At 48.4% G+C, this 17,333-nt stretch overlaps 7 protein-coding genes across 7 annotated transcripts; 5 read left to right on the forward strand and 2 right to left on the reverse strand.

The window, feature by feature from the left end:
- Positions 1-215: 215 nt before the first annotated feature.
- Positions 216-1,433, forward strand: N7519_001425 (Proline racemase; the record flags this gene model as incomplete). Its single annotated transcript, XM_057288203.1, has 1 exon — positions 216-1,433. One exon carries the CDS (start codon positions 216-218, stop codon positions 1,431-1,433), a length of 1,218 nt encoding a protein of 405 aa, XP_057154286.1.
- A 691-nt stretch (positions 1,434-2,124) lies between these two features.
- On the reverse strand, positions 2,125-3,241 carry N7519_001426 (putative mitochondrial phosphate carrier protein (Mir1); the record flags this gene model as incomplete). Its single annotated transcript, XM_057288204.1, has 4 exons — positions 2,125-2,509; positions 2,579-2,998; positions 3,064-3,134; positions 3,194-3,241. 4 exons carry the CDS (start codon positions 3,239-3,241, stop codon positions 2,125-2,127), a joined length of 924 nt encoding a protein of 307 aa, XP_057154287.1.
- A 1,161-nt stretch (positions 3,242-4,402) lies between these two features.
- N7519_001427 (DUF3632 domain-containing protein) lies at positions 4,403-5,182 on the forward strand (the record flags this gene model as incomplete). The annotated part of the gene is made up of 1 exon (XM_057288205.1): positions 4,403-5,182. The coding sequence occupies one exon, from the start codon at positions 4,403-4,405 to the stop codon at positions 5,180-5,182; it is 780 nt and encodes a 259-aa protein (XP_057154288.1).
- Positions 5,183-5,931: 749 nt separating this feature from the next.
- Positions 5,932-8,126, forward strand: N7519_001428 (alpha-amylase; the record flags this gene model as incomplete). The annotated part of the gene is made up of 8 exons (XM_057288206.1): positions 5,932-5,950; positions 6,237-6,386; positions 6,422-6,649; positions 6,711-7,306; positions 7,362-7,385; positions 7,518-7,740; positions 7,790-8,042; positions 8,102-8,126. The coding sequence occupies 8 exons, from the start codon at positions 5,932-5,934 to the stop codon at positions 8,124-8,126; spliced, it is 1,518 nt and encodes a 505-aa protein (XP_057154289.1).
- Positions 8,127-9,622: 1,496 nt separating this feature from the next.
- Positions 9,623-11,682, forward strand: N7519_001429 (MFS transporter; the record flags this gene model as incomplete). Its single annotated transcript, XM_057288207.1, has 6 exons — positions 9,623-9,677; positions 9,753-9,943; positions 10,005-10,418; positions 10,478-10,853; positions 10,914-10,961; positions 11,084-11,682. 6 exons carry the CDS (start codon positions 9,623-9,625, stop codon positions 11,680-11,682), a joined length of 1,683 nt encoding a protein of 560 aa, XP_057154290.1.
- A 2,898-nt stretch (positions 11,683-14,580) lies between these two features.
- Positions 14,581-15,677, forward strand: N7519_001430 (heme-dependent oxidative N-demethylase family protein; the record flags this gene model as incomplete). Its single annotated transcript, XM_057288208.1, has 3 exons — positions 14,581-15,008; positions 15,061-15,183; positions 15,260-15,677. 3 exons carry the CDS (start codon positions 14,581-14,583, stop codon positions 15,675-15,677), a joined length of 969 nt encoding a protein of 322 aa, XP_057154291.1.
- Positions 15,678-16,027: 350 nt separating this feature from the next.
- On the reverse strand, positions 16,028-17,306 carry N7519_001431 (uncharacterized protein; the record flags this gene model as incomplete). The annotated part of the gene is made up of 4 exons (XM_057288209.1): positions 16,028-16,075; positions 16,127-16,647; positions 16,710-17,139; positions 17,205-17,306. The coding sequence occupies 4 exons, from the start codon at positions 17,304-17,306 to the stop codon at positions 16,028-16,030; spliced, it is 1,101 nt and encodes a 366-aa protein (XP_057154292.1).
- Between the last annotated feature and the right edge of the window lie 27 nt (positions 17,307-17,333).

Raw genomic sequence — 17,333 nt, forward strand, 5'->3', positions numbered from 1 at the left:
ACGATTGGTGCCCACGCCCTTGATTTGACAAGCACCCACCTGCCTGTTCAAGCGAAGTATAAGCAGTATCTAGAAGTCTCAGGGTCACATTCCGATGTCAAGGGACGTTTCATATAAAACCATTACCAGTCCTCATCGACAGGAGCAAGTATTTCCTTTAAGCAACAATCGGATCCCAAAATCCCTTTCCCGTTCCAACATTTCACCCCAACACGATGGAAATCCCACAAGCTCTCCAAGCCCTAGGCCCCATCAGACCGGTAACCTGCGTCGAAATGCACACAGCAGGCGAGCCAACACGAATAATCTGGAACAACATCCCACCTTTAACAGGTACACTCCTGGAACAGCGAGCGCAAGCAAAATCCCAATTCGATGAATTCCGCCGCGTTCTCATGCTCGAACCGCGCGGACACTACGACATGTATGGCGCGATCTTACGCCCAGAGACCGAGCTCGTCAGCTCCGGACAAGCCCATATAGGCGTGTTGTTCATGCATAATGAAGGGTTCTCGACTATGTGCGGACATGCGACGATCGCTTTGGGCCGGTTCCTTGTCGATATTGATGAGAAGGTATTTCCTCGTCGGAAGGAATTGAGACATGATCCTGTCTCACGGACGACGACGCTTAATCTGCATGTGCCATGTGGCGTTGTCGAGGTTATTGTTCCCACTTTGGAGTCTGGGAAGTCGGATGCGTCGCGGCCTGTTTCGTTCGTGTCTGTGCCGTCGTTTGCTAAGGCTATCGCCTTGCAGGTTCCTATTTCTGAGAAGTATCGCTGGGCCGAGCTGCGTGGCAGGACGGCTGTTACGGTGGACTTTGCTTATGGGGGTGCGTACTATTGTATGGTTAGTGCTGAGGAATTGGGGTTCCCCTGTGGTCTTGGTGAGGTTAAGCTGCAGGATATGGATAATGCGACGAAGTTGCTCAAGGAGGCGGTGGTTACCAATCCAGATTTGCAGCATCTCACTCAGGACATGCAAACTGCTGAGGAGGGCTTCCTGTACGGTATCATGATCACGGATACGCGACTGGGACATGTCAGTGCTTTGGAGGGGACGGCGGCTGCTCGTGCGCAGCTGGATATTGGTAGCGAGGAGACGGGGCTCTGTTTCTTTGCCAACCAGCAGATTGACCGGTCTCCCACTGGGAGTTGTGTTGCTGCGAGGGTGGCTCTGGCACATGCCAAAGGGACTTTGGCTAGGGGTGAGAAGAGGATGTATAACTCCCTCGTGACTCGGGCATATAGAGGTCTTTCTGGATTTGTGGGGTCTGTCTTTGAGGATACTGACACAAGCCAAGGAGAGCAGCGGAGTGTCCAAGTTTGTGTCGAGGGACATGCGTATTATACCGGGTATCATTCCTTTGTGGTTGAGAAGGAGGATGGTCTTGGGCTGGATGGGTTCTCTATGAGGGACATTGCTTTGTAGTGCCTTACGAGGTAGTGTAAGGTACCTAGCTAATTGCTGTACCTATGTTTGTCCCAATCGAACATAAAATGAACTGTGCATATCTCAGTCCTCTGGGGATTGGGCCAGTGGTCAAGCTGGCGACATGGCGCTAGCACGAAGGTGACATGGCGCCGCTTCCACTGGACCTCCCCATATATATATACGCAACAATTTCTCACCCCCAATTTTTTTGTTTATGATCGTCGTTCGTTTGGCGACGATGTCTTTCTTTTTATTTTTTATTCACACTCCCTTTCTCGTTGCTCTGGAAGACGTTATTTATACGGGCAGACATAGAACTCCACCTTACCCATGTAGTCCCCCCCAACCCAGGACAAGATGAAAACTCCGGCGCCGACATGACCAGCCAGTATCAGGTCCAGCCTCATTGCTGGTCTCGCAGTTATTCCCACCATCTCTCAACCTGCCTCTCAGCTCAATGATTGGGTTGCACGCAAGGTGCCAATACACAACCAAATGACTACCATTACTGTTACTCTACGAAATCAATGGAAATAATTGTAAATGTGACAAAAAGGCGAGCTTGTTCTTGAAAGGAAACTGAGACAAAATATTGTACATCGTGTGTGGGGGATGGACAAGGCGTAAAACAAAAGGAATTCTAAGGGTAGTCTCTATAATCCTCCCGAGCATATTAGACCCGAGTCATCTATTTACCGATCTCAACACCGCCAGTGGCACCGAGCATGCGCTTGATGTCACCGTAGATGGCGAACTGACCGGCAGTGATGGAGCCAACCATGAAGAGACGGGCACCAATACCACCGTAAGAGCCACGGATACCGAGCTCCTTGGCGATCTTGATCAGACGGGTGACGGTACCCTCACCAGGAGCACCCTGGGTCTTGTTGATCTTGGAGAGCATGGTGTCGGCGGGCTGGGAGATGATGGCGGCGGCGAGACCAGCGATGAGACCGGAGCCGAGGTTGATACCGGTCTTGGCACCGTCGGAGAGAGTCTCCTTGTTGACGCTGGCGAGGATGGTCTCGGAGACCTTCTCGAAGACGACGAACTTGGCCATGGTGTAGGGGACCCTGTGGGAGGTCGAGTTAGTGGGAATTGTCATAGGAAAAGAAGCCGAACGAGGGGAAACAAAAACTTACTGCTTGAACAGGATGGGTCCGAATCCGGAGTAGAAGGCACCGATGCCCTCCTCCTTCAGGATGCGGGTCATGGCAGGGAGGAGACCGCTGGCGAAGGTAGGCTGGGAGACAAGACGGATACGGGTGGCCTCGAGAGGGCACAGGGCGATATCAGCAATGAACTCAGCGGCACCGGCGGAGGCGAGGTAGACGGCGGTGCGGTTGTTCTTGGCAGTCTCGTAGCCAAGGGCGTTGATGGACTGCTGCTTGAAGAACTCGTATCCACCGAACTTGAGGGCACCCTGGAGGAAGTAACCGGCGGCGGTAGGACCGAAACCGGTCAGGAGAGCGCCAGCACCCTCGTTCTGGACGACCTGGCGGAAACCACCGAGCATACCGCGGTTGTAGGTGACGGGGTCAAGCTGGATACGGGTCTTGACGCTGTGGAGGACCGGGTATGAGCGGAAATTCTTCTTCGCGCGCTGGCGATAGTTTCACAAACTTACACATCGAGAGGAGTGGCAGCACCGTGGGTGATGGCGCAGCACATGGCACCGGCGAAAGCGAAGCGAGAGTACTGGGAAGCAAGAATCGAGTCAGTTAGAGCATTATGGAGTTTCAGGGTTCAAAACATACGAGGTTGAGAGCACTCATCTCCTGCTTGGGGGCGGCGGGGGTGGCCATTTTGACGGATGTGAAGTAACGTAAAGAAAAACGTTAAAGAGAGGAGAGGATGGGATGCAATTGAAGCCTTAGAGAGTGGAAAGAGAAGAAGAAAGGATTTGAAAGGGATGGGGCCGAACCCGAAAACTTTTCGCGGCCAATGCGGGAGCCGCTCGGCAGCCACACTAAACTCCGATCGCCCGGTCAACCGCATAGCGTTTTGCTATCCTTTATATAACATGGTCAATTGTTACATATTATATTGAGATAGTTATCTGTTCCAATTCTAATTTGAAGTTGAAGTTGAGGTTGGCTATTAGACGTCATTCCGGATATTGGTGGTTGGGACCCGTTGCCGGAAATAGGCGGGATGAGGAACCGCCAAAGGGATTTGATAGGTTTTACGTTTCAAGCTAACCCTGGACTTGGAATTTATTCAGGGTTGATGGAATTGGTATTAAACAATAAACAATATTGTTGATAGAGGGTAGATTGCACTGACTACATGTATGGAGACCATATCATTTGCAATATCAGACCCACGTTGGAACTGGAAGATTGCTCACCAGCCACAACCTCTCTCCCTACGTCACAGTGGACACGTATTACTCTGACATACTAGGGTAGGCATTTGCGGCCATCATGGTCTATTATCTATTATCTATATTCTGGTGTACATCCCGGTATAACATTGGAACCATATGAGATATAGGCATACTCTAGACTATCTCCTACCAGAAAATCTTTGTCCTATAATTCATGATACAATCGACCTTTCACTTACTATGGCCTATCTTTACTAGTAGTGATTGAAGACAAAGTAAGGGTGGCTCAAATTGATGTACAGGTAAACAGGGTACAAATTGATTTCCATAAAAAACCGAGGCATTTTTGAAACTGCATGTAGTGATGGCCCTAATACTCCGTACAATGCTGTAAGATCCCGGCTTAGCGTGTTTAGGGTGATCAATCTACTAAAACATTGAAGCTATGCAACCTTGGAAAATCAGAACCAATGAGATCGGCAGATAAAGGCCACGAGGCCGCTATGGAATATTGAGGTTGATATGACCAACATTCACGAGCGATTCACGAGTGATAAGAGACACTTAAATTCCTGGAACTTGAATCTAGAATATTAAACATTCCTTTATCATATACTAAACCTATCCATCTCCGAAAATGGTCGCCATCACAGATGATATTTTTGCCCCTCAACTTGCTATTCTGCAAGACCTGTTCAGCGACAGTGTATCTGCAGAGCAAGCCGCTGAATATTTGGCCTCAATCTCATTGGAAGATGAGTCAGATCCCGAGGGGGGAATCACCAGCCTATGGAACTTGGTTTTCAAGTGCGCCTACAAGTACCCCGAGCACCATGATAAACTCGTCAATGTGCTAGTCCAACTGTCAAACCTACCAGACGCGAAAACATCAAATGGAGAACCCATCTTGCTCTACGATATGCAAGTTTGGAAAGACCTACCGATGTTTGGCTGGCAATTCCGCGATGAGTGGAATGCAAGTGTACCTGCTGGACCTCCCGACGCTCGTCAAAAGGCAATCTCGCGGATTATCAACCGGGATAAATTCACCGCACGTTTGATGGCGACGAAAGAACCTGTCTTTGCCTACTCATGGTTTGCACTGATTACCCTGCGCGATGCACTGGAAACACCAGTAGACCAATCCTCCGCGGGGAATCTGGAAGCATTGATTCCTGCTGCTGCTGCCTGGATCAGTATTCTCGGGGCGGACATTTATCAGTGGAATGAAGGCTTTGATGGCACCCTTGGCAAAGGAGGTCCGCTCTGGAAAGGTCAACATGGGTTTTGTAAGGAGAGGTGGCAGTTTTGGAAGGAGAGGTTCGGACAGTTGGCTACAATAGAAGTGGAGACTGGAGACGAAGTGAGAATAATAGCAAGGGACACGGGGCGGATGATGGAGGAGATTGAGAAGTGAGAAGTGAGACGCGATAAGTAAGACGTGGGGAGTTCCTTCACAGCTTTGTCAGTATAGAAGATCTCTACAATATACATAGAACGGTCTACTTTAAGCAATACATAGCATAAGAAATTATGAAAAGGGTCATGTTGGCCGCAACAGCGTCCCGCCTCTCACTAGCCACATCCCCACAGCGGACACGTATTTAAATTGTACAATTTGTTACCGATTTTATCGCAACATCGCCAAGGCTATTTTGAGGCATTTCCAAGTCCCAGCCTCCAGGGCTTCCAAGGCTCATTAGTCATTTTACACCTCTCACACTGTATTTCCACGAATCATACTTTTAAAGCCCAGTCTTCCAAGGTTGCCCAGTCTCTGTTAGTCATATTTTTAGTCACTCATACGAGTCGTGTAATTGGCTACTCCGTACATTTATCATTATTCCCACGATCCGAGATGTTTGTACTGTACTATATAGTACAGATCTTCCATGCTCTAACTATATGTATTGTAGGTCGAGATCCACGCATCAAATATTCGTGACACTGATTCATCGCATTGACTATTTGTACAAAGCTCACTGGTGGTGGGTGTGTTCTGGGAGAGTTGACATAATATAGATGTGACAGCGAGGCAGACGAACATATGAACTCTCTGCTCATATTAGAGGAATATGTTAATTTAAGCATTTATCTTATCTTTCAAAACTAGAGCGCGTTCACTTTTCAAACACAACAAGCAGCCCTTTGAATTCCTACCAGGCAATGTATCTCGCACAGCAGGGTGTGTCAGTGTCACTCGTTAGTTCCGCCCAGCCCTGACCTTCGGAGACCATGATATGTTTAGGATTTGATGCTATTCTTCCTTCTCTCTACAACAATGAGACCTGAACTGGCCCAGAATCACATCAATACCACCAATTCAGCGATAGAGCCACGCCTCGGTCAAATGTTGTCATTCCTAAGCTGCTGTTTGAAGATTCGGAGAAGGGCCCAGAGGTGGCGAGAGATTGAGGGTTCTCCATTTCCTTAGCTCCATGCCTTCCATGCTATAAGCTAACAATCTCGAGATCGAGTAGATACTGCCGGACTTGATGAAAAGCAGTCGTGGTCTCCCCCAGAAAACACACTCATGATGCAGGGCTTCGAATGGCACGTGCCAGCCGACCAACGACATTGGCAGCGTCTCCGCAAGGCAATCCCTGACCTGAAAGACATCGGTATAGATAACATCTGGATTCCGCCGGGGTGCAAGGGATGAACCCATCTGGAATTGGGTATGATATCTATGATCTGTACGATCTTGGGGAATTCGACCAGAAGGGGACCAGAGCGACGCGATGGGGTCCAAAGGAAGATCTCCAGAGCTTGGTACAGACTGCACAGGATATGAACGTTGGGATCTACTGGGATACTGTTTTGAACCAGAAGGCTGGAGCGGATTCGACTGAGAAATTCACAGTCGTCAAGATGGACCCAGAAGGTATTTCTCCCCGGTGACGGATAGAGTATGAGAGCGCTTATGAATGTCGAAAACCTTGCAGATCGGAATAATGAAATATCCCAACCTCTGACCATAGCCGGTTGGGTCAGGTTCGACTTCCCGGGACGTGGTGAGAAGTACAGCTCCATGAAGTATCACTGGCAACATTTTACTGGTGTGGACTGGGACGATGCGAGCCAGCAACACGCAATATACAAGATACTGGGACAGAACAAAGACTGGGCGAGCGATGTGAGTGATGAGCACGGAAACTACGACTACCTGATGTTTGCCGATCTCGACCATTCCCATCCAGAAGTTCGAGCTGATATATTGAAATGGGGGGAGTGGATTGGCACCGAATTACCGATCAGTGGAATGCGAATCGATGCAGCAAAGCATTATTCCGCCTCTTTCCAGAAAGAATTTGTGACACATTTGCGCAATACTGTTGGTGCTGATTACTTCTTCATTGGGGAGTATTGGAGAGGAGAGGTTGGCCTACTTCTGGAATATCTTAAATTAATGGATTATGAGGTCTCCTTGTTCGACGTTCCTCTTTTGGGTCGGTTTGCAGCTATCTCCAAGATGGCAGGTGGTGATCTACGGAAGATTTTCAAGGGCACGTTGGTAGAACAGATGCCGTCGCATGCAGTAGTAAGATACAATAACCTCGTGGGAATGTTTGCCGCTAATTCACTTTCATCATCAGACTTTTGTTGGCAACCATGATACGGTATGTTGATGTCCCCTTGTGGATTTATTGAAGCTTACAATCCCACAGCAACCTGGACAATCATTAGAGGTGAGATCGCTCAAAGTTTAGCTATCATACAGCCTTGGAGCATATAATTTAACACCCTGACAGACTATCATTGCACCGTTTTTCAAACCTCTCGCATACTCTTTAATCCTCCTTCGAAGCCAAGGCCAGCCATGCGTTTTCTACGGAGATCTCTATGGAATCATCGGTGGACCCGAACCCCAACCTGGGCCATCAAGCAGCGGAACACTTCCCATCCTCACGCGCGCCCGAAAGCTATATGCACACGGGGAACAACGAGACTACTTCAATAGACGGAACTGCATTGGTCAGTATAGCTTCCTTGAATATGCATTATCGTGCTTACAATTATATAGGGTTCGTTCGCTACGGAAACTATAAACACCCGTTCGGTCTTGCATGCATCCTTAGCAACGGTGGTGCATCCTACAAGCGCATGTTTGTCGGTCACAGACATGCTGGGGAATTGTGGACTGATATTCTCGGCTGGCGAAATGAGGCTGTACTCATTAATAACTGCGGCTATGGAGTTTTCCCGGTAGCCGCTATGAGTGTTAGTGTTTGGGTGAACTCTCAAGCGGAGGGGAGAAATGGAATTAATCGGTCTTTGTAAGTTTCATCCACCAAATTTCGGTGTTCAGGAATCAAACTAACTAGGCATTTCATAGTAACGAGAACATATACAGCCTCTAAGATTTTTTGTGTCAGAATATCCTTGTGGTCGTAAGTGGATAGACACTCATTTATATTGAGCTTAATATTTGTGCTTGTTGAAGTCAAGCCATAATACATTGCTACTGGAACTAAGCAGGATCAAGGGCTCTTTAAGGCTTTTTGAGGCTCCTATTGTACAACCGCTTAGGTCCTTTCTCAATGCAGCTGCTCTTTACGTCTCGTCTCTATGCCCGAATACAATTGCTAAATGTTCCTGAGGTCCTCGGGTGGTGGCTCGTTGACTATATATCGTGCAATGCCTGAGGCAGAATTGGTGACAGGTGGGTCAGGCGTCAACCCCGGAATCTCTTGTCCCTTGGCCAAACCGTTTAACGGTCACATGTACGCACAGTGCATAATTTCTTTCTAAATATATTGTCCGGGATGTTTTTTTTGGCTGTAACAGACTCATCCAGATTCTTGTTCTCGTGCCTACCGGGCGGTCAGGGCATATCGGCTAGAAAGCCGAAGTCAGCCCGCAACCGGAAATGACAGGGAATTTTAGCTTTGCCGACATCCCAGCCCAACCCAGTTGGCAAAGGCCAATATCCTGAACGAGACAACATACCCCTGAAACGGATTTGTCCGCTTACTCCAGGTGGAGCGCTTTCGGATGCATCCTCGAGAACACAATAAGTCGAGCACTGTGCGGAATACCCGTTTCCCGTTGTGCCCAACATTGGCGTCCCCACTACAGGGAGCTTCCTCATACTCAAAACTGGCTATCGCCCGATCGGGTGAACCGATCCACTGTGCCAATCACGCATATCATGGGAACAAGTCCTCGTCAGCCGAATTGAGCCTGCCCCATTGGTCCTGATTTACATGACGGGGAAAGCTGTCTGACGCAATTTCTGCAAGGCCAATTGATTGATCGACAGGGTCTCATCCCTCACTAGCATTGAAGAATCCAATTTCCAAATGACTAGATGCATGCGGTCAGGATACTTGTTTCAAAATTTGAGCTTGGATTGCGTTTGTGTGTCGCGGGCAACCAGTGCTACTCTATCAAAATTTCTGAAAATCGGTCTTCTATCCGAGATTCCATGTGATATTTCATACAGTCGCGTTTCCAGTTGCCACTTTAGCGATCCGCAGCTTCTTGGCTCCTGTTTTTCGCCCGTACTGTTAAGGGAAAAGCCGTTCTACCCGAGCCAGGTCTGATCAACACCACCGTATACCTAATTTGACAGGGAATGCTAGTCTATACTATATTTGCCAAACAGGCCTCGCGTCCTGACTCAATTTGTGAAAGTTAGGGCGTACAATCAGAGATTGCTCTATGGATGTGGAGTCGAATCCACATCAAACTTTGAACACAACTTCTATTTGTCTGAGTCAAACATCCACTGGCACTTGTGGGGACCTTTTCAACTTTGAACCTTTTACTGAACCTTTTATAACTCTTGCCTTCCGCCTAGATCTTCATCTAGTGCACAATTTGTCGATTCTGTTGATAAACCAAGGTCGTCAAGATGTCGGACCATGTGGCTGTCGAGGAAAATGTGCAAGAGGTCATGTCAAAAACAGGTCAGTCGCCCATCTGCCTTGTCGATGCTTCTATCTTGTATCTTAGGAGTCAAAAATACTGAAACTGTTGTATAGAGCACGTAGTGCCTTCCCCTCATGAGTCACAACACTCCTATGATTCTGAAGATCAAGACTCAGAAGTCGACCATGAGCCCATCCAAGAACGCTATGGAAACCCTTCATACTCTAGATTCCGCCGAGTGGCCTCCAAAACGATTGTGTCATTCGGGCCCAATGACCCAGAAAACCCCGTCAACTGGAGAACGGTATGTGCGATGGTGTCTAATACAAGCAAGCCGAAGAGAAGAGTACTGATGTGTCCGACAGAGGAGGAAGTTCCTTGTTCTCACAGCTGGTGTCATGCAGGTAATGAACAGTACTATCGGCTCGTCAATCTGTAGCAACGCCATCCCCCAAATCGCCGAAGAGTTCGACATCACCAACCAAACAATCCTCGTCTTGCCCATCTCCATCTTTCTCATCGGCTATATTTTAGGGCCATTGCTATGGGGTCCTAGTTCCGAGTACTTTGGTCGGAAGCCCCCTTTGCTCATCGCTTTTGTTCTATTCATGATATTCACTCTGGCGTGCGCTGTCGCAGATTCATATGCATCCCTGCTTGTCTTCCGATTATTCAATGGCATGGTTGCGTCGGCGCCTATCGCTACTGTCGGCGGACTCTTTGCCGATGTACACGACGATCCCACACTGCGAGGCCGTCTGATGGCTTATTTCATGGCTGTAAGCTTGCCGCATACCTTTGACAGAGTTGTTGAGTCTGATAGCTAATTGCTTAATAGTGTACAACCTTCGGGCCAATCATCGGACCCTGGGTATCTGGCTTCGTGGCGGTTGTCAGTTGGCGTTGGTGCTTTTGGATTGGACTCATTCTATCAGGCGCTACCTTGCCATTGATTATCTTCATGCCTGAAACATATGCCCCGGTCATCCTGAAGCGTCGTGCCCACAAGCTACGCAAAGACACCGGCAATTCAAGCATTGTATCGCCGTTGGACGTTCAGAGTCGCAATCTGCGAGAAATGCTTCTTGTCACGATCTCACGACCCTTCCGCATGATTATTCACGAGTACATCGTTTCTCTAACTTCATTGTATCTTGCTCTGGCATATGCAATCTTCTACCTCTACTTCGAGGCATATCCAATCATCTTCCAAGGTCGGTGACATATCCCAACTAGAACCCCGTTGGAGACATGCACTAACGAACATCATGCAGATATCTACAAAATGAGCCCTGGTGTGTCTGGCTTGATGTTTCTACCTAGTAAGTTCATCTATACGGTAATTTCTCCAAAAGCAAAAGGAACAGATTCTTATCCACCCAACAGTCGGCATCGGCGCCATCCTTGCCTGTGGCATCTTCCTATGGTACGACGGCTACTCTAGCCCGAGCGAAGGCCCGCAATGCCAGCTGGGCCTTTATCGAGGAATACCGCAGACTCCCTCTCGCCTGCATCGGCGGACCCCTATACGTGATCTCCCTCTTCTGGGTAGGCTGGACAGCCTCACCAAACATCCACTGGGTCGTACCCTTCCTCTCCGGCATCCCGTTCGGAATGGGCTACCTGTTAATCTTCATGGCTATGCTGAACTACCTGACCGATGCCTACGAGACCCTCTCCGCCAGCGCGCAGTCCGCCGCAAGCTGCACGCGAAGTATTCTTGGTGCTGTACTCCCGCTCGCGGCTAAGCCGATGTTCAACCGGCTCGGCGTGCCTTGGGCTTGCAGTCTGATTGCCTTCCTCAGTTTGGGCGTCTCTGTTATCCCGTTCGCTTTTATTCGCTACGGTGACCGCATCAGAGCTAACAGCAAGTTCTGTCAGGAGCTCAAGCGTATCAAGGAGGATGAGCGGTTGGAGTGCGAGAGAGAGGAGCGACTCGCGAATGGTGATGATACACTCGAGCCTATCCCTTCCCGTAATACTGGGGTTTCGATGACTAGGATCGATACTGCTCGAACGGATAAAGCGTCGATTATTTGTTGAAGATGGTCTGCAATTGCTGTCTGCGGCCATGTGCCACCCACGATTTACCTATCGAATATTGTCTCGACGAAAAGACTTCATTCGCGCGTTTTGGGTCATTTCTTCCCCTTTGCTTTTTCGATTTCATCGGTTGGCGATCCAAAAGTTTGATTCTATTTCCACGAGGCGAGTGATATTACCATATACCTATTCTCTAATGTTTAAGCAACACAGGACCTCCACCAGCTGCTTCGAACTATGCTCCTTTCGAGATGAGAGAAACGCACAGGTGCCTGTATTTCCATTCCCATTTTGCTTTTTGCTCCCCCATTTTGAGGCGTCTCACTATACTTTTTACCAGGGAATAGAGGTTGCATCGGGCGAGCGTTGCTTCATACTCAGATTGATTATGATATCTTCCATTAGGAAGACTCTAGAATAATTTTTAGTCTAGTCTTAATGAACTCATGTTTTCACCCTACTCTCGCTTTAATTCAGCTTTTCCAACCTTGCTTAGTCCTGGAATGACCAGGGAATTTCAATTGCATCTTTCGGTACGGAGTATATCTAAACTGAAGAATGAATTATGATAGACTACTTGCTTCGACAAACAAAGCAATGTCCCTTGCTCTAAATTTCCAAATCGAGCACACTCAACGACTGACCAAATCACAAAACAACCATGTGATCATTAAAAATGTAGTCCATTCAACAATATCCTGTACCACCAAAGTCCCTGTCAAGCACACATAATCCCAATTGGGGTCTTTATCCCCGTCAATATGATGTAGTTTCCAGGATTTTCTCGGCTGGAGCGCTACTCATGCAAAAAATAAAGGGTAGACGGGAGATCCCCCCTAATATAAAATCCAACCGGCGAGAACAGCTGCAGGTGATCTAAACGTCTGTGCGTAATAGACATGTAACAAAAAAAGAAAGGGAAAAAAAAACGACTTTGCGGCCCCGAGTGACTTGCATTGGTCTGCACTTTAATTGCTATCCACAGATCCAGGGTGAAGACTTCAGGGATTGAAGGATTGAAGGATTGAAGGATCTAGTCGAGGTCCAGACTCTAGTAAAGTCTTGGATATCTAACTGGGAGCATTGATTGGCTTGTGTGGATGTACTAGAATAGACACTAGTCAATTAGCAAAGGATTTTATGCGGAGTACATTACAGTACTATGTTGTATGTACAGCATTGCCCAGTCATCTACGGACTAGTTTCGAATGAAATCCGCATAGTGAAGATCATAAGCGGTGGCGAAAATCCCATTATACTTTGTAGATCGATCCAATCCTGGTTATGGTCTGTGTGGGAATGCAGGGAAAGGAGCTATGACGGCAAAAGGAAGGGAATCAGGCAATGTTCAAAAAAATGTCCAAATTAAAGTCGAGACCCGGACAATAGAAAGAAGTTGCGTGGTTTACGGTCCGAGCAAAAGATTAATAGCGGCAAACGCGCTTTGCGCGAAAGGGGGGTGCGGTTGCAGCGGGAACCCCAGATGGAGTCTGTGGAGCCTCTAAAAAAGGGTACTTTGGTAGATTTTGGCCTGGTGATCGAGAGTGAGACAGGGTTTACTTTAATATTTTGCTTTTAATTTTTGTTGTCTGATCCGATGCAACGACATTGTTCCTAAAAGGAAAAACGAAGTAATAATCCTGGTATCCAGATGTCTTTTAAATCAGGGCGGATGTGACGAAGAAGTCCGGACCCGTTGGAGAAAAAAAGGGAAAAAAGGGAAAAAAGCCCTTGATACCCCCCACACGAATATGACTATGATACGTCAGACTAATTCCATGTGCCCATCTACCAAGCTTGGATGTGATGTGCACCTGAACTAGATCGGGTCCCCGGCCCATCCCGAGCCAGTCAGATCCCATATACCAGTAAACATTTCCAGCAATGATTAACACCTGAAGCCGGACCTGCGTGACCCCAGATCAAACATCCGGTACTCTCAGACTTTGGGTACTCACAAACATGAGTTGGCATCCTTATGTTCGAATCAACTGCACATCGTCTCTCCGACGATAGCCGTAGCCTACGTAGTAATTGTTCGATTGTATTTCCCGAGTCGGCAAGCCCTGTTCAGGCGCACGGGCGGTATAAGAGCTTGACGATTGAAGCTAAACACGACATGAGGTGGCTAGATCGTGGCCCTTATGGAGATCAGCCAAGCAGCTATGGGCCCAGGTCGTTCCCACGCGCCTCTTGTCCGACTGGTAAGAGATTATCAGCCAGTTAGAAGGGGTTTACTTGTAAGCATCTCCACCCATACACACTCGGAGCTGATTGTGCACAGCCCTGGATGTCAGTTCCCACCCTTTGAACTTTTTGGAAAATAAATATAATAAATAGAATAAAACAAATGGGTTGAGATCATGTGGCTGGCAATTACTCCCCGGTGGGTTCCTCTATTTTTTGCGGGGAATCCCTGGGCGTATCACAGCAGTTCCGCAGGCACAACTTCGCTCAATGAGGCATGTGGAATGCAGCTGCCATACCTTTTGATCCTTTTTTTTTTTGACTGGGACTAGTTAAGCTGACTTGGAATTATCGTCTGGTGATCTTCTATTGCTGCCTGCTTCCGATGGTGACTTCATAGCCCATCTTGAAAACATATTTAGATCGTCCAATCTATGTCATAGTCAATCATATTCACCTTTTTTCTATTTCCTTTTGCCTTTGACAATGAGCGTTCTTGATTAGTCGTTTCTATTTCTATAAAAGCTGTCTGATCTATACGTGAAACCTTTCAATGGGAAAAGTATGACAACCTTCTCACTAGTCGCGATTCCAATCTTCGTCTTTCTTTTCGCAGTTAGACACCAAAGAGAACTGCTCCAGTGGTTATCAGAAAAGTTGGAAGGGAAACATTGCTCAAAAGATGTCGCCAACCCATCCGACGTTAAGCGTATGGCACCGTACCCAGCGCAGCCCATCAAAGGCAGAGAGCGATACCGCGTAATGATGGATATTCGCAAACTCGACGCCCAGAATTGGCTCACCCTCGACAAGAACTATATGGACGAACACCGGGTGCGGACCCAATTGCTCCACGAGAAAAGAGAAGAGGTCCTGCGCTGTTTGCCGGAGTCAATTGAACCCTGCCAGGAAGCATTGGAGGAAGTTTCAGACTTCCTCTGCGAGAGATTCCCCAATATGTTCGAGATGTCAATCCAAAACGGCCGAAAAATCATCGATAATCGCATGACTGGCGATAAATTCACTGTCAGAGGACGCGACTCCAACGAGGGATTAACCGAGGCACTCGAGGCCGCTGTGCGTCTCACGATGGAAGATCTCAGTATCTTGATGATGAACGAGGAAGGGGAATTCTACCTGTATGTCCAAACCCACCTATAAAAGAAAACTTCAATACTAACAGTAACACAGGGCAGCTAGCGCCAGCCTCTTCCCAACGGGGTGGACAGTGAACCAGAGAATTGGCTGGACCATCTCTCAACTGCATGGCCCCGTGCCACTATGGCACCAGCAAGTCGGTAACTCCGTCAGCAAGTAAGTGATTTCCAAATCAGACCATGTAGAGCGGCTGCAACCAACAGAGAAAAACAATAAACTAACCAATCCCCAGATTCCTCGCCCGCTTAACCCCAACCTCTCCAATGGAACGCTCGAACTACTTCATAGAAGTCAAGGGACCAAACGAGAGCCTGACTGAGATCCTCTACCGGCCCAATTCCCTCTGCGAGAAAGAGCTGAGCAGCCCATTGCCATCGGATATCCTGATCCGTCGCGAGAGACAGACTTTCCGTCGACTGCCGCGCACAGGTGCGATCGTCTTCGGCGTGAAGACGTATCTCACGCCGCTGGATGAGCTTCCAATGGCTGAGCTGGATAACCTTGCCAAGGAAATGAGGAGTTGGCCTGATTATGTGGGGGAGTATAAGGGGAGGGATGTTTGGGGGGCTAAGGTCTTGGAATACTATCGCCAACGGGTTGGCGAGGAACAGACTGGCAATGAGGATAAAGACGGGAGCATTGGTGTTTGAGCAGACTTTTGAATATCATTTCTTTTCGCATTTTGGGTCTGGAAGATCAAAACTGGGTCGGCTTTTTGATTAACAACGCGAAAGTTGTTTTCTTTGCTTGCGTTCTTTTGCTAACTGAAAAGGCTGTGTCTTCGACTAGACAATTGTTTATCAGGGCTTCAGATTGATGGGTTCAAGTTCTATTTAATTATAACATGTTCATGTGGCAGAACTATACCTAAGAATGACCAGCTTAAATACAAAGAAAAATCACAGGAAGTCGGGGGACTCAGTCCGAATCTATAATAAAGATATGTAAAAAGAACGGAAAGTGATAGGAGATAACTCCTAGCTAGGGGTATAGGAGCTCTTTAAATCTTCGACAGTGGCGGCTTGTCTTGCTTTAACCGAACAACACCCTATGATCGAGTTAGCACTGGCCTCCAGAATCGAAAAAAGCAAATACATACCTCTTGCGTGCAAGTAGCAATAAGCACCCCATCCTTGGACCAAATCTTCTGAATAGCCAAGCCTCGTCCTTCGCCAGCCCACGGGCTCTCAATCTCCGACAACATCCACTCATCGGCCCGGAACGCCCGGGGATTGTGGAAGTAAATTGAGTGGTCCAGGCTGACCATCATGCCAACCTCTTTATGGTCTACCTCCTTTGGGCCCGTGGCTCTATTCAACGCCCCTTCCAGACGGCGCCGCAATTCTGCAGCCTCCTCTTCCTTCAACTCCCTCAGAGCCCGCGTGATATCCTCATCGTCAAGATCAGACGGATTCTTAAGCGCGTTGAGAAGTTTCTCAAGTTCAGCCGGGGAGGAAAAGCGCGGGATATCATGGACAATGGAAACGGTCCCGATGAAATAGCTGTCGGTAATATAGGCAAGAGCCGACAGGTGTGCCTGGTAACCACCTTCTTCGGAGATTGCGCCGCGGGCGCGAATGTATCGTCGGACCTTCTTATCTTCCGGGTCGGGGGATGTGCCTATTGATTCAACAACGATCATTAGCACATGCAGAGCATGGAGTTCCCGACTAGCGACGTACGGTTCAAAATGCCCGCCTTCCTTGATTCAAATGGACCGCCGCCCGCATTGCTGAGCGCTTTCAAACTGCCCGGCTCGGCCTCTTCCGGCAATGGGACGTCTGGTTTCGATACGGCGTGGTGAAGCGTCTTCTCACCTCCACTGCCGACCCGGCTGAAGCTCAGCGTGGTGGTGAAGATCGGTCGCCCCCGTTGTCGCGCCTGCACGGTTCGGGTCACGAAGCTCCTCCCGTCGCGTACGCGCTCGACGTGGTATAGAATTGGGATTTCGGAATCGCCCGCGAGTACGAAGTAGCAGTGCATGCTGTGGACGGCGTAGTCGGCCGGGACCGTCCGCATGGCTGCTGATAGGGACTGTGCGATCGCGGCACCGCCGTAGATGCCTCGAGCTCCGGGTGGATGCCATAGCGGGCGGGTATTGGTAAAGACATCCTAGAGACAAAGAGGGATTTGTTAGAATGACTCTTTTTGCGATAGAAGAGGGAGGGATGTCGTACTGGGCCGAGGTCCACCACTGGCGTCAGATCGAGTACGTTCTCGATAAGAGCCTTGGAATGATCCTGCTCGGGCGGATCGAAAATCGTCACGCGTTTCGACATTGTAATTTTATTGAAGAGAGATCTGAA

Source organism: Penicillium mononematosum (assembly GCF_028829835.1).
Source record: "Penicillium mononematosum strain IBT 11891 chromosome Unknown utg000001l:1.0-4488741.0:1.0-4491989.0, whole genome shotgun sequence".
Taxonomy (NCBI): Eukaryota; Fungi; Ascomycota; class Eurotiomycetes; order Eurotiales; family Aspergillaceae; genus Penicillium; species Penicillium mononematosum.